Source organism: Mus caroli, unplaced genomic scaffold, assembly GCF_978045245.1.
Source record: "Mus caroli unplaced genomic scaffold, Mus_caroli_1 scaffold_6, whole genome shotgun sequence".
Classification (NCBI taxonomy): Eukaryota; Metazoa; Chordata; class Mammalia; order Rodentia; family Muridae; genus Mus; species Mus caroli.
In genome coordinates this window covers 109,616,635-109,634,847 of record NW_028227261.1, presented here as the reverse complement: position 1 = coordinate 109,634,847, position 18,213 = coordinate 109,616,635, and the positions used below count along the sequence as shown (strand labels likewise).

The 18,213-nt window shown below is 48.8% G+C and overlaps 1 protein-coding gene across 1 annotated transcript in view; it reads right to left on the bottom strand.

The window, feature by feature from the left end:
• Positions 1-18,213, bottom strand: part of Fbxo10 (F-box protein 10) — a 49,516-nt gene that overhangs the window by 11,920 nt on the left and 19,383 nt on the right. Inside the window, exons 2-6 of the mRNA XM_021159923.2 lie at positions 15,551-16,141; positions 11,781-12,602; positions 6,215-6,364; positions 2,397-2,533; positions 258-328 (exon numbers count right to left, since the gene is read on the bottom strand). Coding sequence (XP_021015582.1) covers positions 258-328; positions 2,397-2,533; positions 6,215-6,364; positions 11,781-12,602; positions 15,551-16,135 — 1,765 coding nt within the window. The 5' untranslated portion in view covers positions 16,136-16,141. The remainder of the gene's footprint in view (positions 1-257; positions 329-2,396; positions 2,534-6,214; positions 6,365-11,780; positions 12,603-15,550; positions 16,142-18,213) is intronic.

The window sequence follows — 18,213 nt, the reverse complement described above, 5'->3', positions numbered from 1 at the left end:
AGAAGCTCAGACACTTGTTTAAATGGTGCAGCTGGAAGTGTGATCTGGCCAGCCAGAGGCTCCACTGTGCGATACTGGGCCCTCCTATGAAAAGCATGGCTCACCCATAGAACCAGCACCCTGAATGCCCACCTGCTAACCACAGCAGCAGGTCTAGGGTAAGTAAAAGGGTGGCATAAGGGCCTGATGCCAGGGGATGGTGGCTTGGCTGCCACCTGCCTTGGCTGGCTGTGGCTCCAGCAGTCCCTATCATATACCTGTGATGAGGCCTTTGCCATTCTCGTTCACTGCTATGCCAGCTGCGCGCCCCTTGAAGATGTGGTTTCCACTAAGACAGAAGAGACAGGGAAAGACATGAGACCGAGGCACCTATGTCATGGTTTAGGTATCTTCCTTTAAAACATTTAAAAATGGTGTGTGTGTGTGTGTGTGTGACATGTGCTACAGCATACATGTGAAGGTCAGAGCACAACTGTCGGGAGTTGGTCCTGTCCTTCCACTACGGGTTCCAGGGATCAAGCTCAGGTTGTCAGGCTTACAAAGCAAGTACTTTTACCCACAGACCCATCACGCTGGCCCCCACTGCCTTCCTTAGTAAGCTTCCCAGTAGCCCAAGTTCACGGGGAACAGCCACCTTCTGAAATCCCATAATCTAGGCACTTGGAAACCCTTGGCTGTCCCTGGAACTCACAACACTGGGACATAAGCACAACACTATCCAACTCTCTATGGCTTTTCTGGACTGTATCAGTCAACACAGAGACATTTACACAAATGTCACCAAGGCGCATGCGTCATGGGGCAAGTCTTGGCAGCATGAAGAATTCCTAAGATGCTGTACCAAGCTTTTTTAGAATAATAAGAGCTCTGCGCTCTCGGTGTTGTGGTGTCTCAGTCAGGAATCTCAGATTTTTTTCTGTGTCATTTCTTGCCCCCACCTCCTTCCTAAATCATAGAAACACAGAGGAATAAAAGCACTGCCAATCCTCTCAGGATGGCTGTTTTTTGTTTTTTTTTTTTTTTTAAATAGCAACACAGACTTGTCAGCCTTCATTCAAAGCTCTTTAATGTTTTCCTAGCACACACAAGGTGTACCATGACTACATGTTATGCTTATGTAGCATCTTTAGCAATGAGTGTTATGCCTAAAAGTAGTAGACTAGATAAAACATGGAGAAGAGTGATATGGAATGACCTGGGACTTCTCCAGGCATAGGTAAGCACCACACAAAAACACTTAGAAAAACTCCTAAGGAAAAGTGCAGGGCCAAGCTCCCTAGAGCGGGCGCATCTGCTGCACACTGATGCCAGCTGCTTTTCTAAAGCTCAGACGTAACTGAGGCTTCTGCCCCAAACCTTAGAGGCCACTCTCCTTGGCTTGGCTGGCACAGGCCTGTCTCCGGCAGCCTGAAGCTTTCAGCCATTTCTTTTCACTCAAAAACGGCAGGCCTACCTGTGGGTATAGAGAGTCATGCTACAGTGCCCACTGGGCAATGATTTCCTGAGACAGCCTCAATTTGAAAGCACCAGGACCCCTGGCTTTTCGTTGCTCTGGCACTTCTCCTCTTGCTGTTCTTGTTGCTAGGAACGGCTGCTACAGCTCCAAGAGAGTTCCATGCCTTACCCACATTTAAAGGCTCAGCTATTTCCTCTTCCTCCCCCTCTTCTTTAGTGTGGTAGACTGAACCTTCTAGGGCCGGTGCATGCTGGGCAAGTCTTCCATGAGCTCCCCTGGCCCTCAAAGGCAACTCGAATGGTACTTTCAGTGAAAGGCCTTCCTACATGCTCTCAGTCAGAATGGCTCTTTCCTCCTGACAGCATGGTTGGTGCCTATCACAGTCTGCCCATACTGCTGCAGATCTGCCCAGTACTGCCCTTCTCTTCCCACTGAGACCTACAGTGCATAAAGAGCATAGCGTGCATTCACTCAGAGGCCTGGGTCGCTTATTTTATATATTCATTCATTGTGTGTCTAGGCATATGCACAACATACTTGTAAAGGTCAGAGGACAGCCTGCACCAGTTGGTTCTCTCCTCCTACCCTGGGAGTCCTGGGAACAAATTCAGTTCGTCAGGCTTGGTAGCAAGTGCCTTCCCTCATCCTAGACTAGAGTAATCTCCTGAGGAGCAGGAGGCACGTGGTTGCCTTTGTTGTCTCTGTTAGAAGTGCACAGTAGTGTCTGCCAAACGGGATGCCCGCACACACACAGCTAACTGGAAGAGAAGACAGGAGACCGGGCAGGTGTTCCTGGGGTGGGATTACAGGAGGAGACTCTTTCTCTTGCTGGGAGCAACACAGCTATAGCAAACAAAGGCTTTTAAATAGAAGAGAGACACAGAGAAGGGGTGTAAGGGACCGTGGAAGTGCCAGATAGTCTGGGCAGGGCAGTGCCTACCTCACAATTGGATTTCCATGGTACAGGATATAAATGCCAGCCTCCTTATTTGAAAAGATTTGGTTGTTCCTGATGACGCCTTTCCCATTGCCAAGGACAACAATGCCAGATCGAAGACCGTGGTGGATCTGGTTACACTGCAAGCAAAAGGGAGAGGTGGGAGACAGCAAACGTGGGGAGCAGAGTGCTTGAGTCCTGCCTCACAGCTGTACCAAGACGGACACAGCCAGGACAAAACACCACCAGCCATTCCTGAGCACACAGCACAGGGACTAAGCTATGCAGCTGCCTTCCTTGCATAAGTGTGTGTGTGTGTGTGTGTGTGTGTAAAATAGTAGACAGGATATGAAGATGAATAAGCCCTCCCTGCAGCCTTGGGACCTGGCTATGGGACTGTACTGGCTAGTTTTGTGTCAACTTGACACAGCTGGAGTTATCACAGAGAAAGGAGCTTCAGTTGGGGAAATGCCTCCATGAGATCTAACTGTAAGGCATTTTCTCAATTAGTGATCAAGGGGGAAAGGCCCCTTGTGGGTGGGACCATCTCTGGGCTGGTAGTCTTGGGTTCTATAAGAGAGCAGGCTGAGCAAGCCAGGGGAGGCAAGCCAGTAAGGAACATCCCTCCATGGCCTTCTGCATCAGCTCCTGCTCCCTGACCTGCTTGAGTTCCAGTCCTGACTTCCTTTGGTGATGAACAGCAGCATGGAAGTGTAAGCCGAATAAACCCTTTCCTCCCCAACTTGCTTCTTGGTCATGATGTTTGTGCAGGAATAGAAACCCTGACTAAGACAGTGGCCTTTGATGTTAAGGGGTTTTGTGCCTTTTTTCCAAAGCAGGAAGCTATGGAAAGTGTCTGAGTCTCTCTCAAGCTCCCACCTCCGAGTATAAAATTATCTAACCAGGCCACACAAACCTGGCCCTGTGTGCCCACTCCTCAGGGAAGGCATCAATGCAGTACAAGATAGTGTGGGCCAATGACAGGCCTGTGGAAGCTGCCTCCACAGAGGGTAAGGACCACTTGGCTTCTGGTCCTCTTCCAAGGGAGGCCTGTGAAAGGTTATAGGTACTGGGGGGCGGCCTGCTTCACTGGGAAAGACCAGAGGAGGTTTATGAGAGCAGGGTGCTTAGGAGAGTCACTCTGTCACCTCTGTACAGATGGGGAACAGGCACGAGCCTGTACAGAATGTATGCCAGAGCCGATCCGAAACCTAGTGTTTCTGTTTCCTATGGTAGTTAGAGACTTAATAGTTTGAGATCACAAAGATTTTGGTAAAATTTTCTCATTCTGTTTGTGTGTGTGCATGTGTGTGTGCATGTGAGCACAGAGGCTAGAGGACAACTGCAGGTGTCACTTGTCAGGAGCACCAACCCTGGTTTTTTGAGACAGAGTCTCTCACTCGATTTAAACTCTGTAAGCAGGTGAGGCCGGCTGGCCAGCGAGCCTCAGGGATCTGCCTGATTCTGCCTCCCCAGTGCTGAGATTATACAATCTTCCAAATAATGCCAGGTTGCCCAGTTTGGCCATAGCAGTAATCCGAGCACTAAGGCAGAAGGATCCCAAGTTCAAGGATAGCTTGAGCTATATAATAAACCCCTATTTAAAACAAACAAACAAACAACCCCCCCCAAAAAAAACCCAAACCAACCAAAGAAATCAACAAAACAATGATGTCACAGAGACTCGAAACCTCTTTTGTTATTAGCCGTTAATTGAGGCAGGGAAATTCCTATATTAATTAATGCACCTTCAAAGTACTCTACCCTTTCTCTCCAACTGCAGCTATGACAAAACCAAAGCATGCCCAGGAGCTCCTCTCCATCATTTTGACCTTCTGAACATGTGGTCTATGACCCTGACCTAAGTGTGTCCAAGTGTGCTCACCATTTTTTTTCTTATGACCTTGAGCCAAAATGCATCCTAACTGAGCATGCCCAAGAGCATGCCCATCCCTTAGTGCCTTCTCCATGACCGTGCATGTGCACTGTCCTGAGTAAAGCCCTAAGCTCACTCCAGGCCTGCCACACTCAGCCCCTCTCTACCCATGTGCCCTGGCTGCATTTGTTTTGACCTTGTACACTGAGAGGTAACCACCACAGCAGGTTACAGAGCTACAAGTTGCCATAAGTCTCACTCTCTCTTGAGATCTCTGAGGGGGCTGGCTAGCTCGTGAGATGCAGGAGGCACCCCTGAAAAGACTGAAACGCTTAGGGACATGGGTAGCCATGACACATTTCACAGAGATCTGCCTGCAGAATTAGCCTGCCCACTGCCAGCACTCCTCATGTCTCTCTGGCAACAGTGTTGGGAACTTCCTAGTGAGGCTGTGTATCGCCCACCAGCTGCACAGCAGAGGCCCAGGGAGGGAAGGGATGGGTGGGACTCACTGGCTGGGTGTGTCTTTTTAAACAGTTAAGAACTCTCTTCTCTAGATGATCATGGCTAGTTGGGATACAGTGAGCTCTAAGAACATCAAGCACGGGCCACACTGCAGTCCTTTACCCCTTTGTGCCCCATGTCTTCACTTGGGAAATCACTGTGCTTCCCAGGATGACTAAGGACAACCCACAGAGGGCTTTAGAAGCACTGGCATATAAATGCTTATTACACCTAAGGATGGCCACCACTTTTCTAAATTCACCATTCCCCAGTTTCTGGAAATCTCAGGAAAAGCCAAACAGAGGGAGTCAGTATCTCATATACTAGTCACATATGCAAGGGTTTTGTGTATGTAGTATACATGTGTTTGTGTGTGTATATGTATAAATATGCATGTGTGTATGAAGGCCGAGGCAAACGTTGAGTGTCTTCCCCAATCACTCTATACATTATCTCTTGAGGCCTGGCCTCTGATGTGACCTGGAACTCACCAACTGTGCTAGACCTGCTCTCCAGTAAACCCCAGGAATCTTCCTGTCTCTACCTCCTGCACTAGGATTACAGTGTGTGCCACCATGCCTCTTTTAAGTGTGAGTGTGTGTGTATGTGTGTGTGTGTGTGGTGTGTATATGGGAGGTATGTGTATATGTGTGTGCATGTGTGTGTATACCATATGCATGCATGCGTATTCCCTGAAAGTAGAATTACAGACATTGTATGAGCAGCTAGGAACTGAAAGAGTAGTAAGTGCTCTTAACTGCTGAGCCTTCTCTTCAGGCCCCCATGCCTATTTTTTTATGCTGGGAGCCTGAACTTAGAGGACTTCATGCCTGAATGGCAAGCATGCGTGTTATCAACTGATCCATCTCCCCAGACCCATAGTCAAGCACTGTATGTCATTTTCATGCTGATAAAACACAAACTGCAAGCCAGGTTTGTAATCCCCAGGGCAGGAGGATTAAGACTTCAAGGCCAGTTTCAGGTTTAAAAGTTTGAGGTCAGTTTATATTGCAAGAAAACTGTATCTTTCAATAAGAATAAAACAAAACCAAACTCCTTATGTTCCCATGTCTACAAAACCACCTGAGGGCAATTTATTCCTGTCCTTTTCTCAAAGGAATGGACTGACGAGATTTTTGTTGTTAGATTGCCCTGTTATATAGGGAAGACAATAATATCTCTTTACTAGAATTAATTTCAAAGCAAGACATATATGAGTTCTGAGGGACCCTGAGAAATGTCCCTGTCCAGGTCCCACTTTTTTCTGTTGGTGTGAAAGTTTCAGGATACGACTTGTCCACTAATCACCTAGGAAGAGAGTCTTGAGGACACACAAAAATGGGCAAGAACTAACTTGCAGTACTTAAACATCTCCTTACAAAGTTTCTACAAAGGAACAGGACAGCCAAACGGAACGGCAAAAGGACGTTGAGAGAATTACCAGGATGAGTGGATTAGATTTCTTCCGAATGTCCACACCGGCCTCTGCATTGTGGTAAATGTTGTTGCCAGCAATCAAGCCTCCACCCTCCAGTCGAAGAAAGATGCCTGATGCCCGGCAGCGGTAAATATCATTCCTGAGCATGACGATCTAAACAGAACAGAGGGGGGAAATTTTTTTTTGGTCAAAGGATATTCAAAAACTACCAGGGGAGATGGTTTAGAGGGCAAAGACACTTGCTGACGAGCCTGACAGCTTAAGGTCAATTCCCAGGGCCCAATGGAAGGAGAGAACCAAACCCCCATGGTTGTCCTCTGACCTCATACCCAGGCTGTGGTGCATGTACACACACACACATACACACACCACATAAACATACATACACACACTCCACACACACACACACATCCATATACACACATTCCACACACACGCACGCATACACACCACACATACACCACACACACACATCCATACCACACACACACACTCGTACACTTACATACACATCACACACATACACATCACACATAGACATACACACACCACATACACACATACAGATACACAGACAGACACACACAATGTGTAATAATAATAATAAACCCTACAAGAAAAGCATGCACATCTTTCCCTGCCATGTAGTCCCAGCAGTTCACAGTTGGAGGGGGCACCTCTCTGTGCACCCTTCAGAGGACACAGTCTCCCGTACCCAGCGTGACCCTGCCCTGTGGGCTCTTTACTTCATGCCAGGGCCTTACTGAAACTCAGAAGCCTGGTCTTGGGCTCAAGCCTCTCTACTAGAATCCAGAGATGATGGGATGGAGAGATGCTTACAGACAGGTCTTCAAACTTCATGTTCTAGAGCTTGTGTTCAAAAAAGTGTGAGGTGGCCCCGGCTCACCTCAGCCTCACTGTGTAGCCAGCAATGACCTTGCGCTCCAGGGACCCACCTATGTCTGCCTCCCTAGTCCTGAATTCTGAGCTGCTGCACCATGCACTGTACAGTGCTGGGTTCCGAACCCGGCATTCCAAGCATAGCCCTAGCCCACAGCAACTTCCTTCCAATGCAATTCCAGATCTGTCCCTTTCACTGGCCCTTCATCAAATCCACCTGCCCAAGCATGTGCTGGTCACACAGCCAGTGCTAAGCCCAAGCACGTGCTGGTCACACAGCCAGTGCTAAGCCCAAGCACGTGCTGGTCACACAGCCAGTGCTAAGAGCTAAAGGTTCTCCTCCCCAGCTTCCCTCCACTATAAAAATCAAGACCTTGCAGTGCTGGGCCTCAAACTCAGGACCTTGCACCTGTTAGGCAGGTACTCTAACATTGAGACACACCCCCAGCCTTATCTGGAACTCATGGTCTCTCCTGCCTCTCAGGTGCCAGGAGTCACAGCTATGGGCTACAACTTCTGGCCCAAGGCCAATTCTTAATTTAAAAACTATAGTTAAATCTGGAGTATGGTGACACATGCCTCTAGTCCAGCACTGGAGAGACAGGGCAGGAAAGTGGGAGAACAGAGGTTAGCCTGGGCTATGTGCTGAGATCCTGTCTCAAACAAAAGAAAAGCAGGAAACAACCATTAGTTAAGAAAAAAATATTTAAAACAAGACAAAACAAAATAGTTATCTGATGTGGAAATGGCTTTGTCAGTGAAGTGCATGAAAAAAAGGACCTGAGTGAGCTCAGTCTTCAGGTGCACATATACCCGCACACACGTGCGCACACATATACCTGCACACTCGTGCACACACATATACCTGCACACCCGTGCACACACAATCTTGCTTGTTTAGTTTTGAAAAAGCCTGTTTTTTTAAACTGTGAATCTTTCTTGGTGTAGTCACTAGTGTGCAAAGGCTACTAATACTCCAACAAGAGTGTCAGGAGTTTGTGCGCTAAGAAGTCTCTTCAAACAGGGTAGCACAATACAACTCATACATGTTAAAGGAGTGCGCTTTCTGCTTTAGCTTCTTATATGTAATAAGTATAAACACACACATATTGTTTTAAAGAACTGTATATTAAGATAAATTATTCATCATAGTAAAATTCCAGCATATTTGAGTATGGAGGAATGTGGGAGGAATCACCCATGTGATTCCAGCACTTGGGAGGCAGAGGCAGGAGGATCTCTGTGAATTGGACAGATCTCCCCAAGGACCCAGGGACATAATACCTGCCCAGACCAAGGAGGAAGCACAGGGCTGGAGAACTGTGTCACTGCCAGGCTCTCCTGCACAGCTTGACAAATACCAGTCATGTACAGTAGAGGGAGGCTGAAAGCTGAGAGAGGGGCCTCTCAGAGGAGCAGGCGCAAAGAAGATCCAGACAGAATAGTAGCAGAAGGCAAAGATGAAGGAAACTGAGGCTAATCATAATGCCACCATCATCTATACCAGCTCAAGTCCTGCCAGGTCTGACCCCTGAACGACCACAGGGGAGTGCCCATTTCTAAACCCAGTGCACCTAACTTCCAGCTAGGAATTACAACCCACGCGAAAACACCAGGCTTCTTGGAGCCCCAAGGAACCAGGCTGCTTCTGTCAGCTGGGATATTTTAGGACCTGGGAAGTAGGAGCCCTCTGGCCAGAGACCAAGACCTTGACCCTCACCTAAGGAACTTGCCCAGCAAGCTCCACACTCCCACCTACATAAAACCCTGGCTTGTGTTCATGACACTCAGCACTCATAATGGCGACTTCCAAACGCATGTTATTTCTTTTCCTTATTGTCAAAATCCCTGAAAATCACTTACCCAGGTTCTTTGCTGGAAACTAACCACCATGCATTTCTGGCCACATAACTCCTGCCAAACATCTCCTGAGGCAACTGTCCAATACGGCTACAGTTCAGGCTGTGCAAGTTCTTGTTGGTCCTTGTTGGCCTGCATGATGACAGTCCCCGTGTGCACCCAGCGTGTGAGCACACACCTTTCCACGTTGCAGCCTGAGAAGATGGCGGCTCCGCTGAGTGTCAGTGTTCTAAACCAGCATGCCCAGGGCTAAGCTCATCTCTCTTCACACAGTAACCTCCATGTTTCCTCCACTGCCTCATGCACTCAGGCTAGAGATGGAAGCCTCGAGGGCCTGATTATTCCCCGCCCTGGCCCTTCTCTCCCAGGTCGCCCCGTGTTCCCCTCTCCATCCCTGGGACCTCAGACTGAGCTTTCTGAGGCAGATCTGACCATGAGAGCTCTCTGTGCTTCTTAGTCACGTTCCAGAATTCCACCCTCTGCAGCTCCACTGACCCCTCCCCAACTCCTCCTGCCTTTTCCCCTCTCACTATGGCTGCTGAGGACCTCACAACTCCCTGTGTGTGCTGTGTCCTCTCTGACTCCAGGTCCTCTCACCTCTTGTACTGGGAGTCTTCACCTGCCAACTCTTATTCCTCCTGCATGGTTTGAGCCAAGGGCATTACTTTAGGAGACTGTCCTGGCTCCTTGTCAGTTGCCCTCATTTATGGGTTCGTGTGCCATACCCTTGGCACATCTATCAGAGAACCTCTCGGGTAGACTGTCACCACCTTCACAGAGGCTAATAACTAAGCGCCTGCTATATACCAGATGCACTATGAAGCTCCTCTTCCCTTCCCTTCCCTCCGCCCCCACCCCCACCCCAGATTAAGGTCTAGATTCCTATCTTAATCTGGACTTGAATTTGTGATATGCCTTAACCTCCTGAGTGCTTGACTTACAGGCATATACCATCATGACCAACCTAGTACTTCCATATGGAACCTTTGCTAATCACCTTCACCATCCCTTAAAGACCCACGGGCAGGGCAGCAGAGGCAGAAGTTTGCTCAACAGCCATGCCTATGATAACTGTGTGAAGAGAAAAGTCCTCTGCAGGGGCCAGACCTGACCCTTTCACTGTGGTACCCACATAAATACCCACACACTTTACTAAGTAGCCTCCTTCCATGTTGTTTCCTTCTGAGACAAGGTTTCACTAGCCCAGGCTGGCCTGAGCTTTGTAGTGATCCTCCTGCATCAGCCTCTCATGTACAAAGATTCTTGATAGGCACCACCAAGCTAGGCCTCTTCCTTTAAAAAAAAAAATTCTATTTTCTCCTTACAATATAGTATAGTCTTGTGTTTTCATGGTAACAGCACCTAAAATTGTCCTTAGAAATGGGCCTGGAAGCTGAGTGTGGTGGCACACACTTTTAACTTTTAATCCCAGCACTTGAGAGCCAGACAGATCTCAGCTGGGTTCAAGGCCAGTGTAGTCTACAAAGCAAGTTTCAGCCCCACAGGGCTCTGTTACATGGAGAAACCCTGGAAGAACCAAAACCAACCAACCAAACAAACACAAACAAACAAAATGTAGGCATGTTATATACAATTAAATACAATTGTAATTAACCATGCTAGATGCCTTGAAGACCCACAGCAGTCTCTGCAATGCCTATTAGCTTACTGAGCACTTCTGCTATGGTCGAGGCAGCAGGCCCTCAGACCTCAGTGAGAGAAGCCACACTGGACACTCTCTCACGGTATAGAAGTACAGGTAACTACAGGGAATGATGGAGAGCTGAGACCCAAGGCCACGGTAGGGCTATGCTCTCTTCTGCAAGGCCTGCTCACCCTTCAGAGCCCTCTGTGGCACCAACCGTGATGGATATGGGGATTGTTCCACAGCGCTCAGTAAGACTTCTCCTGCAAGAGAGTAATTTCATCAGCGGCTGGGGAGCTCTCTCCGTGCGATGCCCACCTTTTTAGACTCTGGGCATGGCTCCTGATTACTACCTATAGCTCTGTCTTTTAAAAAAAAATTAAGATTTATTTTCCTCTATGTGTATGAGTATTTTACCTGTATATATGCTTGTGTATATATATATATATATATGCTTGCCTGTTGCCCATGGGGTTCAGAAGAGGGCTTTGGATCCCCTGGAACTGGAGTTACAGATGGTTGTAAGCCACCATGTAGGTGCTGAAAACCAACCTGGGTCCCCTGGAAGAGCAACAGTGCTCTTAACTTCTGAGCCATCTCCCCAGTCCCACAGCCTCTAAATGTGTTCCAGCTGCGTGGGTGACTCAGCCTCGCAAACAGCTCAGTGTGGGATGTACTTGCTTCTAGGATACACCCTCTTTTCCAACCATGTATGCTCCGCCTGCCCTGTACCCTCTATTCACCCTCAGCTCAGAAACCAGCTTCTGCAGAAACCCTTCCCAACTATCCCACTGGAGTCTAAAATGAAGGCAGTGATCATGTCTTTCTTCTAAGCACACCTACGTAACAGGTAAGAGAAGCAGAATGACACACGTGAGTCGGGGTACAAGACCTGGGTTCTGCCTCCAACTTGCTCAGTGACCCCAAGTAAGACTCTTTCCCGCTCTGGGTCTCTATTTTTCTTTTTTTTTTTTCTGGGAAATGGGAAGAGATTGTCTTATCCAAGTCAGATGATGGAAAGGAAAAATCTTTTAAAAATGCAAATAGCTCATTACACCCTTTCCACACATAGCCACAGAAGCCCTCTCAAAAGCAAGGCTTATGCTCTTGGCAATGACCACCCAGTGAGGCCTCAGTCTAGAGTATAAGTCCCTGGGACAGTACCTTGCTATTGTGTATACACCGCACTGCATAAGTCAGGTTCCGAAAGACGTTTCCTTCCATCTTGGCACGGCCATAAGAGCAGACGAAGACGCCGCCCTTCCCATCCCGGAAGAGGCACTTGCGGATAAGGCAGCCCTGCACAGAGCTGGCTAGCGCCATGGCTTCCTTGTCTTTCTGCAGCTCCTGATGCAGTGAGTTCAGCACTAGACAGCTGGGCAGCTGAATCGATGCTCCAGGTAGTGGAGGGCCCAGAAATGAGCCCCCCAGGACTGGGCGTGGGCCCTGCACCTGGTAGGACAGTCTGTATGTGAGCTGTTCGTCGTCCTCATCCTCCCCGCTGGGGCTCAGGCCACCATCGCTGCTGTCTGGAGTCTGGGCCACTCTCTCCCCATCGCTGCCCACCTCTGCCTCCTTGGAGCCTGGCTTGGGAGAGCTACAGACTGGGCTTGTAGGACTCTGGCTGCCCTCGATCACAATGTCACAGGTCCTTGGGCTCCAGGCCTGGTCCCGGCTCTCTAAATCCAAGGACATTAAAAAGTCATGGTCCTCTGCGGGGAGAAAGATGGGTGAGGACTTGATAAGGCCCAGCAGGTACTTGTAGGCCCAGTTCTTATCCGCCGACGGGTGACCCTCCACAGTCACACAGTTGTTTTCGCTGCCCACAAATTCACAGTTTTCCAACATGCATAAGGGCACGTTGTGCAAAAAGACATGAGTGTTTTTGAAGGTACAAAACTTCACTTGGCAGGTGCCCGGGCCATGGACCTGGATGTGTCCGTTCTCGAAGTTGCAGTTGTCAAACTGGATGTGACCAGATGTGGTCTGGGGACAAGAAAGAGGAGACTCAGTCAGGAGCCTACACTTTGTTTTGATGGTTATCACCCGAGCTGCTCTTCAAGGAGGGCAGAGACAGAAGGGCCCTTGGTTTGACTTCTTCCCTTTCCTTGGAAGGCCAGAATGTCACTCAAAGGAACTGGGAAGTAGGTCCGCATCAAAGAAGCACAAGAAAAGCTGCCAACCACTGCATCCTTCCAATTCTAAAAGATAAGGAAGAAAAGCCCACATGCTACAGCGGGGCCCAGTGTGTATTTCAAGTCTTAAATAAGTTCTCTGATACTCATGAAACGCTAAGTGAGAATTACTGTCGTTCCCCCAACCTCACTCTCTGCTCCCTTTTGGTTTTGGTGGACTAGGAAGGAGGAAGGGCTGGAGACACAGCTCAGCAGTACAGTGCTGGCCTGGCACGCAGGCAGGAAGAAGCTGCAGCACGGGGAGGCCGGGGAGATGGAACTGATACAACTTTGGAGAAGGGGAGCGTGGAGGAGGGCCACTCTAACCTAGGGGATGCTTTGGATTTCACAAACATAGGAGCTAGTGCAATCCCAAGGGCATTGCGTGGGGTCTGAGCTGGACTTCACCAGGCCTCTGAAAGGAGGAGAGTCCTTGCTTGTGTCTGGGTCATATGATTACCATGCACAAGTCTCTCCTGATCGTACCTTTTAAAAAGCACTCTTCCTTCATCCACACACTTTCTTGTGCCTACAGGTGTGTTCTCTACCTGAGCCTGCTGGCCTGCAGTACCCAAAAGAGCTAGGCCATGCTAGGGCCCAGATTGCTGGCACAGTAAAGGACAGGCAAGAAGAGATTTAAGACTTCTGTGACCAGGACAGGTTATGGCCCAGCCAGGCATTAGGAGAGCCCAGTCTGTGCAGCTACTGGTGTGAGGGTTTGCAATGCAAAGGACAGGTCTCATCTTCAAAGAGAAAAGACAGGGGATGCTGTCAGTGGTTGGGGGTAGGCTCTGATGGCTCACCACGGCTCTGCCTCTTCCAAGTGCATTACCTAGGACAAATGGCTTCATCTCTCTAAACCCCACTTTCCCCGTCTGTAGCATGAGGCTTGCTAGTTTATAAATCACAAAGCTGGTTCTCAGGCTCAGTGGTACCTGAGTCAGACTCAGACAGCTATTATTATCTGAGGTCAAAGACACAAGGGCCTCGGGAGTCTGGGGTAGGATGGGAACGTGCTGAACCTGCTAAGTCCACTGAGACCCTAGGCCTGAGTGACAGGTGAACTCCACCAGACGTATCTCCACCATAACACAAAGGAGCACCTCAGGAGTCAAATCCAACAGACCTGTCCTTGAGCAATTAAACCGTTCTCTACCAGTGGCCAGCCTTGATGGCTTTCAGAGGAGGGTGAACAGGGGCCCCAGCTGCTGCAGGTGCCACCTTACAGCTCCACTACTTTCCTGCTGCCAGTGAAGCCCATCTGCCCTCTTGGCCCTTTCAGTTTCTTGGAGATGCAGTCTACGCTAGAGTTCTTTTAGGAGGTCACTGAAAACTTCTGGGACATTGTCAGATCTCTGTGCCTTTTTAGTTGAAAGGCCATCGTGGATTTAGCACTCGAATACGTGAAGCACTAAACCAGATGTCTGAGGACAAAGAAGCCTGTGGTCAGGCTTGTCTCCTGAGGAGCTACAGCTGTGCTTCTGAGGCAGCAGCAGAGGCCCAGTGAGCACTTACTCAAGGCACAGAAGGTCTGGAGCCTTGTTTCTAGAAGCAAACTTTACTTCCAGGTCTGTAGACCAGCACGGGGACATCCATTAGTCCTTATAAAACATTCTCGAACTAAGAAACAGCCTTTCGGGCTCCCAACGACTTTGGTATGATGTAATTTTATAAATCAGAGGGCCTGGATTTGAGCTCTAACCTCACTAATTACCCATCTGAGAAACTTACTAGCATCTCTGACTTTCAATGCCCCTCATCTGCCCAAGGGAACCACAGCTACTGACCACCACAGATGTCTGCTTAGACGGAGGTTATCCTGATTATTTAGGCTTTGGATCCAAGCTCTGCCCATAAGCCTGAAACCTTGCCTATGCTGCTGTTGTTGGGCCTCAGTGTCTCTCATCTATAAAACCAGGTGACACAACATCCTCTGAGAGCTCCAGGGGAGAGGAACTCAGGTGTGGCCGTAAAGCACACACTGGGCACATACTGAGTGTCTCGAATGGCCAGTGAGGTACTGATCGTTACAATAAAGACAAGGAGCCGGGCATGGTGGCACACGCCTTTAATCCCAGCACTCTGGGAGACAGAGGCAGGCGGATTTCTGAGTTCGAGGCCAGCCTGGGCTACAGAGTGAGTTCCAGGACAGCCTTGACTACACAGAGAAACCCTGTCTCGAAAAACAAAACAAAAACAAACAAACAAACAAACAAAACCAATAAAGACAAGGACTTGCTGCTGGCAGTAACAGGACCACTTCCAGCCAATGCATAGGCTCTGTGTTTTACAGGGCCACCAGCTCTGTGCTAATGAGTACTGTGCTGGACTGGTATTTCCTGACTTCCCTCCAGGTAGTCTTGAGAAGCAGTGACTCCTGCACAGGATGAGGGTTCAGATACTGAGGGTTTCTGCCTCCCCCACCCCCACATGCTGCTCAGCTAATGTCCTGTCACCGTGACACTGCATGACCGCCACCTCACCACTCAACCTGGTGCTCTTGCTGATCTTGTTAGGAATAGAAGAGGCACAAAATGTTGTCCTTAGCCCACCTCTCATTTCTAAGGCAGCTTTGAAGGAATTAAGGCACCAAGCATAACTCTGGACCATACTGACCTGTGTGCCCACTTCTCAGTTAGTTCAGCTCTCAGGAGTATGTGTACAGGAATAAATACTAAATTCTCAAGTCTAACCTAAAGGGAAAGGCACTGAGACCAAGGCCGTGGGGTAAGGATTGGATGGTATCAGGTGTACACCCACCTTATACATGATTGGTGAGAACCAGGCTGGCATGAAGACAAGATTGCACACACGTGTGGTTGAGCAGTGCTGGTCAATGCTGGCAAGCAGGGCCACCTCGCCCAACTTCCCTTGGCCCACAATCTCCACCGGCACCTTCAGGATGATCTCCCCTTGCTCCTCGTACACACCTGGGAAAAGCACGATTCGATCATAGAGGCTGGCCATGGCTAAGGCACTGCCCAAGCTGTCAAACTCATGGCCTGGCCCAACACTCAAGGTGCGTCGCTCCTTCTTCCTGCGGAACAGAGAGAAGCAGATGGAGGACTCCAAGTCCAGTGCGTTCTTGGTCCAGGTCTTAGAGGCAAGGTAGTGTTGCTTGAAGGCCTCCCTCCAGGACTCGGGCTCCACATCAGGCTGGTTGGGCCAGTTGGGGTGGCGGCACTCAGTGCAGCCCAGACACAGCTGCCGCCAGCGGGTACTGTCCAGGCTGAGGATCAGTTCATACCAGGCCCTGCAAACCAGGCTGCAGCGGCCCAGGTCAGGGAGATGTAGGTAGGCTAAGATCATACGCCACAGCTCCAGGGGGAGGCCACCCGTTTCCATGGTCACCTGGAGAAAGACACAAAAGAAGATTGTCTTTATTCACTTTATTTTATTGTTCCCTTTTTAAAAATAACACCTCCTGACCCCAGAGATGAGCAAGTGAACAAGGCACAGCCAATCAGAGGACTCCATTTCCTCAATCAGAATCTGTGCCAGTTAATTTTGATTGTTAACATGATTAGATTAAGAAACACCTAGGGGATTAGTGAAGCACACCTCTGGGTGAGTCTGTGCTGCAGTTCCAGAGATAAGAAGGTCAGGAGGACTCTGCCTAATCAATGTGTCATAATATGATAGCATTGTCAGGAAGTAATGAAAAATGGGACCTAACTACAGGAAGCAGGACCTGGTGGCCTGTCCTTGGAGCTGAATCCTGCCCTGGTCTCACCTGGTATTACCCTCTTCTCTGCTTCTATATGTTGTGAGGTAATGGAGTTCTGGGATGGAGAGATGGCTCAGACATTAAAAGCATAAAGCCACTCAGGTGGCTGGCAACCACCTGTAATCCCAGCCCCACAGTGATTCAGTTCCTTCTTCTGGCTTCCAGAGGCACCTGTATGGCATGGCATGGCATACATGAACATATTCACATGAACATACATGAATACATATACATACACACTGTCATGGTTTGTATATGCTTAGCCCAGGGAGTGGCACTATTAGGAGGTGTGGCCTTGTTAGAGTAGGTGTGTCACTGTGGGTGTGGGCTTTAAGGCCATCATCCTAGCAGCCTGGAAGTGAGTCTTCCACCAGCAGCCTTCAGATGAAGCTGTAGAACTCTCAGCTCTGCCTACACCATGCCTGCCTAGATGCTGCCATGCTCCTGCCTTGATGATAATGGACTGAACCTCTGAACCTGTAAGCCAGCCCCAATTAAATGTTGTCCTTATAAGAGTTGCCTTGGTCATGGTGTCTGTTCACAGCAGTAAAACTCTAACTAATACATGCACTTAAACATAAAAATAAATATTTTTAAAAAAAACTATTTTCTATGAGGCAGGCATAGTGGTGCAGGCCTTTAAACTGAGCACTTAAGAGACAGAGACAGACATATCTCTGAGTTTGAAGTCTGTCTGGTCTATACAGTGAGTTCCAGTGCAGCCAGAGCTACAAGGTGGGACCCTGTACCCAAAACAAACTACAACAAAACCTGTTCTACCACGTACTCTCTTGGTTTGGTATCTGCCCAAACACATATAGTTAAAAGGGACTATCAATTCTGAGCCAAAATAAGTAATTCTCTAAGGTTATTTCTGTCACACATTTGGTCAGGAAGACAAGAAAAGTCACTAGTACCGACTTCTCAGGGATTTTCACCCAATAGGTTAGTCTCTACCCTCTTCAGTCAGACTCTAAGGATACAATCCCAGGACTCCTGGCAACCAGAGTCCCAACCCTGTGGAGAAACCCTTGTAGTATTAACCAGAGTCCCAACCCTGTGGAGAAACCCTTGTGGTATCAGCCAGAGCCCCAACCCTGTGGAGAAACCCTTGTGGTATTGTTGCAGGCAGTAAAGCAGGAAGGATGAAGCCATCTAAGCCTTTGACACCAGGCATGGAGCTATAGGAGCTGGAGTTTGTCTGGCTTTGGTCCAGTACGGTAATGTCTATTCAGTGCCATAGTATGTTGGAAGCAGGTAATTTGCTTTGACAAAGGATTACAATTAAGAGATCACCTTAAGTCTCAGAAGAGACTTTGGACTTTTAAGCAGTGTTGAGACTGAAAGATTATGGGGATTTTGAAGTAGGACTGAATGCATTTATATTCTGATGTGGCTTCAAGCCTGGGGGTGGGGGTGGGGGCAGAGAGCAGAATGTGGTAGTTTGAATGAGATTGGGTCCTGTATGCTCAGAGGCTTCAATGCTTGGTCTTGAGTTGGTGGCTTTGTTGGAGAAGATGTGTCACTGGAGAGGGCTTGAGAGTTTAGAGAGTCAGGACATCTTGAGTTCACTCTGTATCCTGCTTGCACTCTAAGATGTCAGCTCTCCGCTGTCCCTGCCATCTTGCCTGCCTGCTCCCCCACCATGACAGTGAGGATCTTTTACCCTTCTGGGACCATAGCTCAAATAAACCCT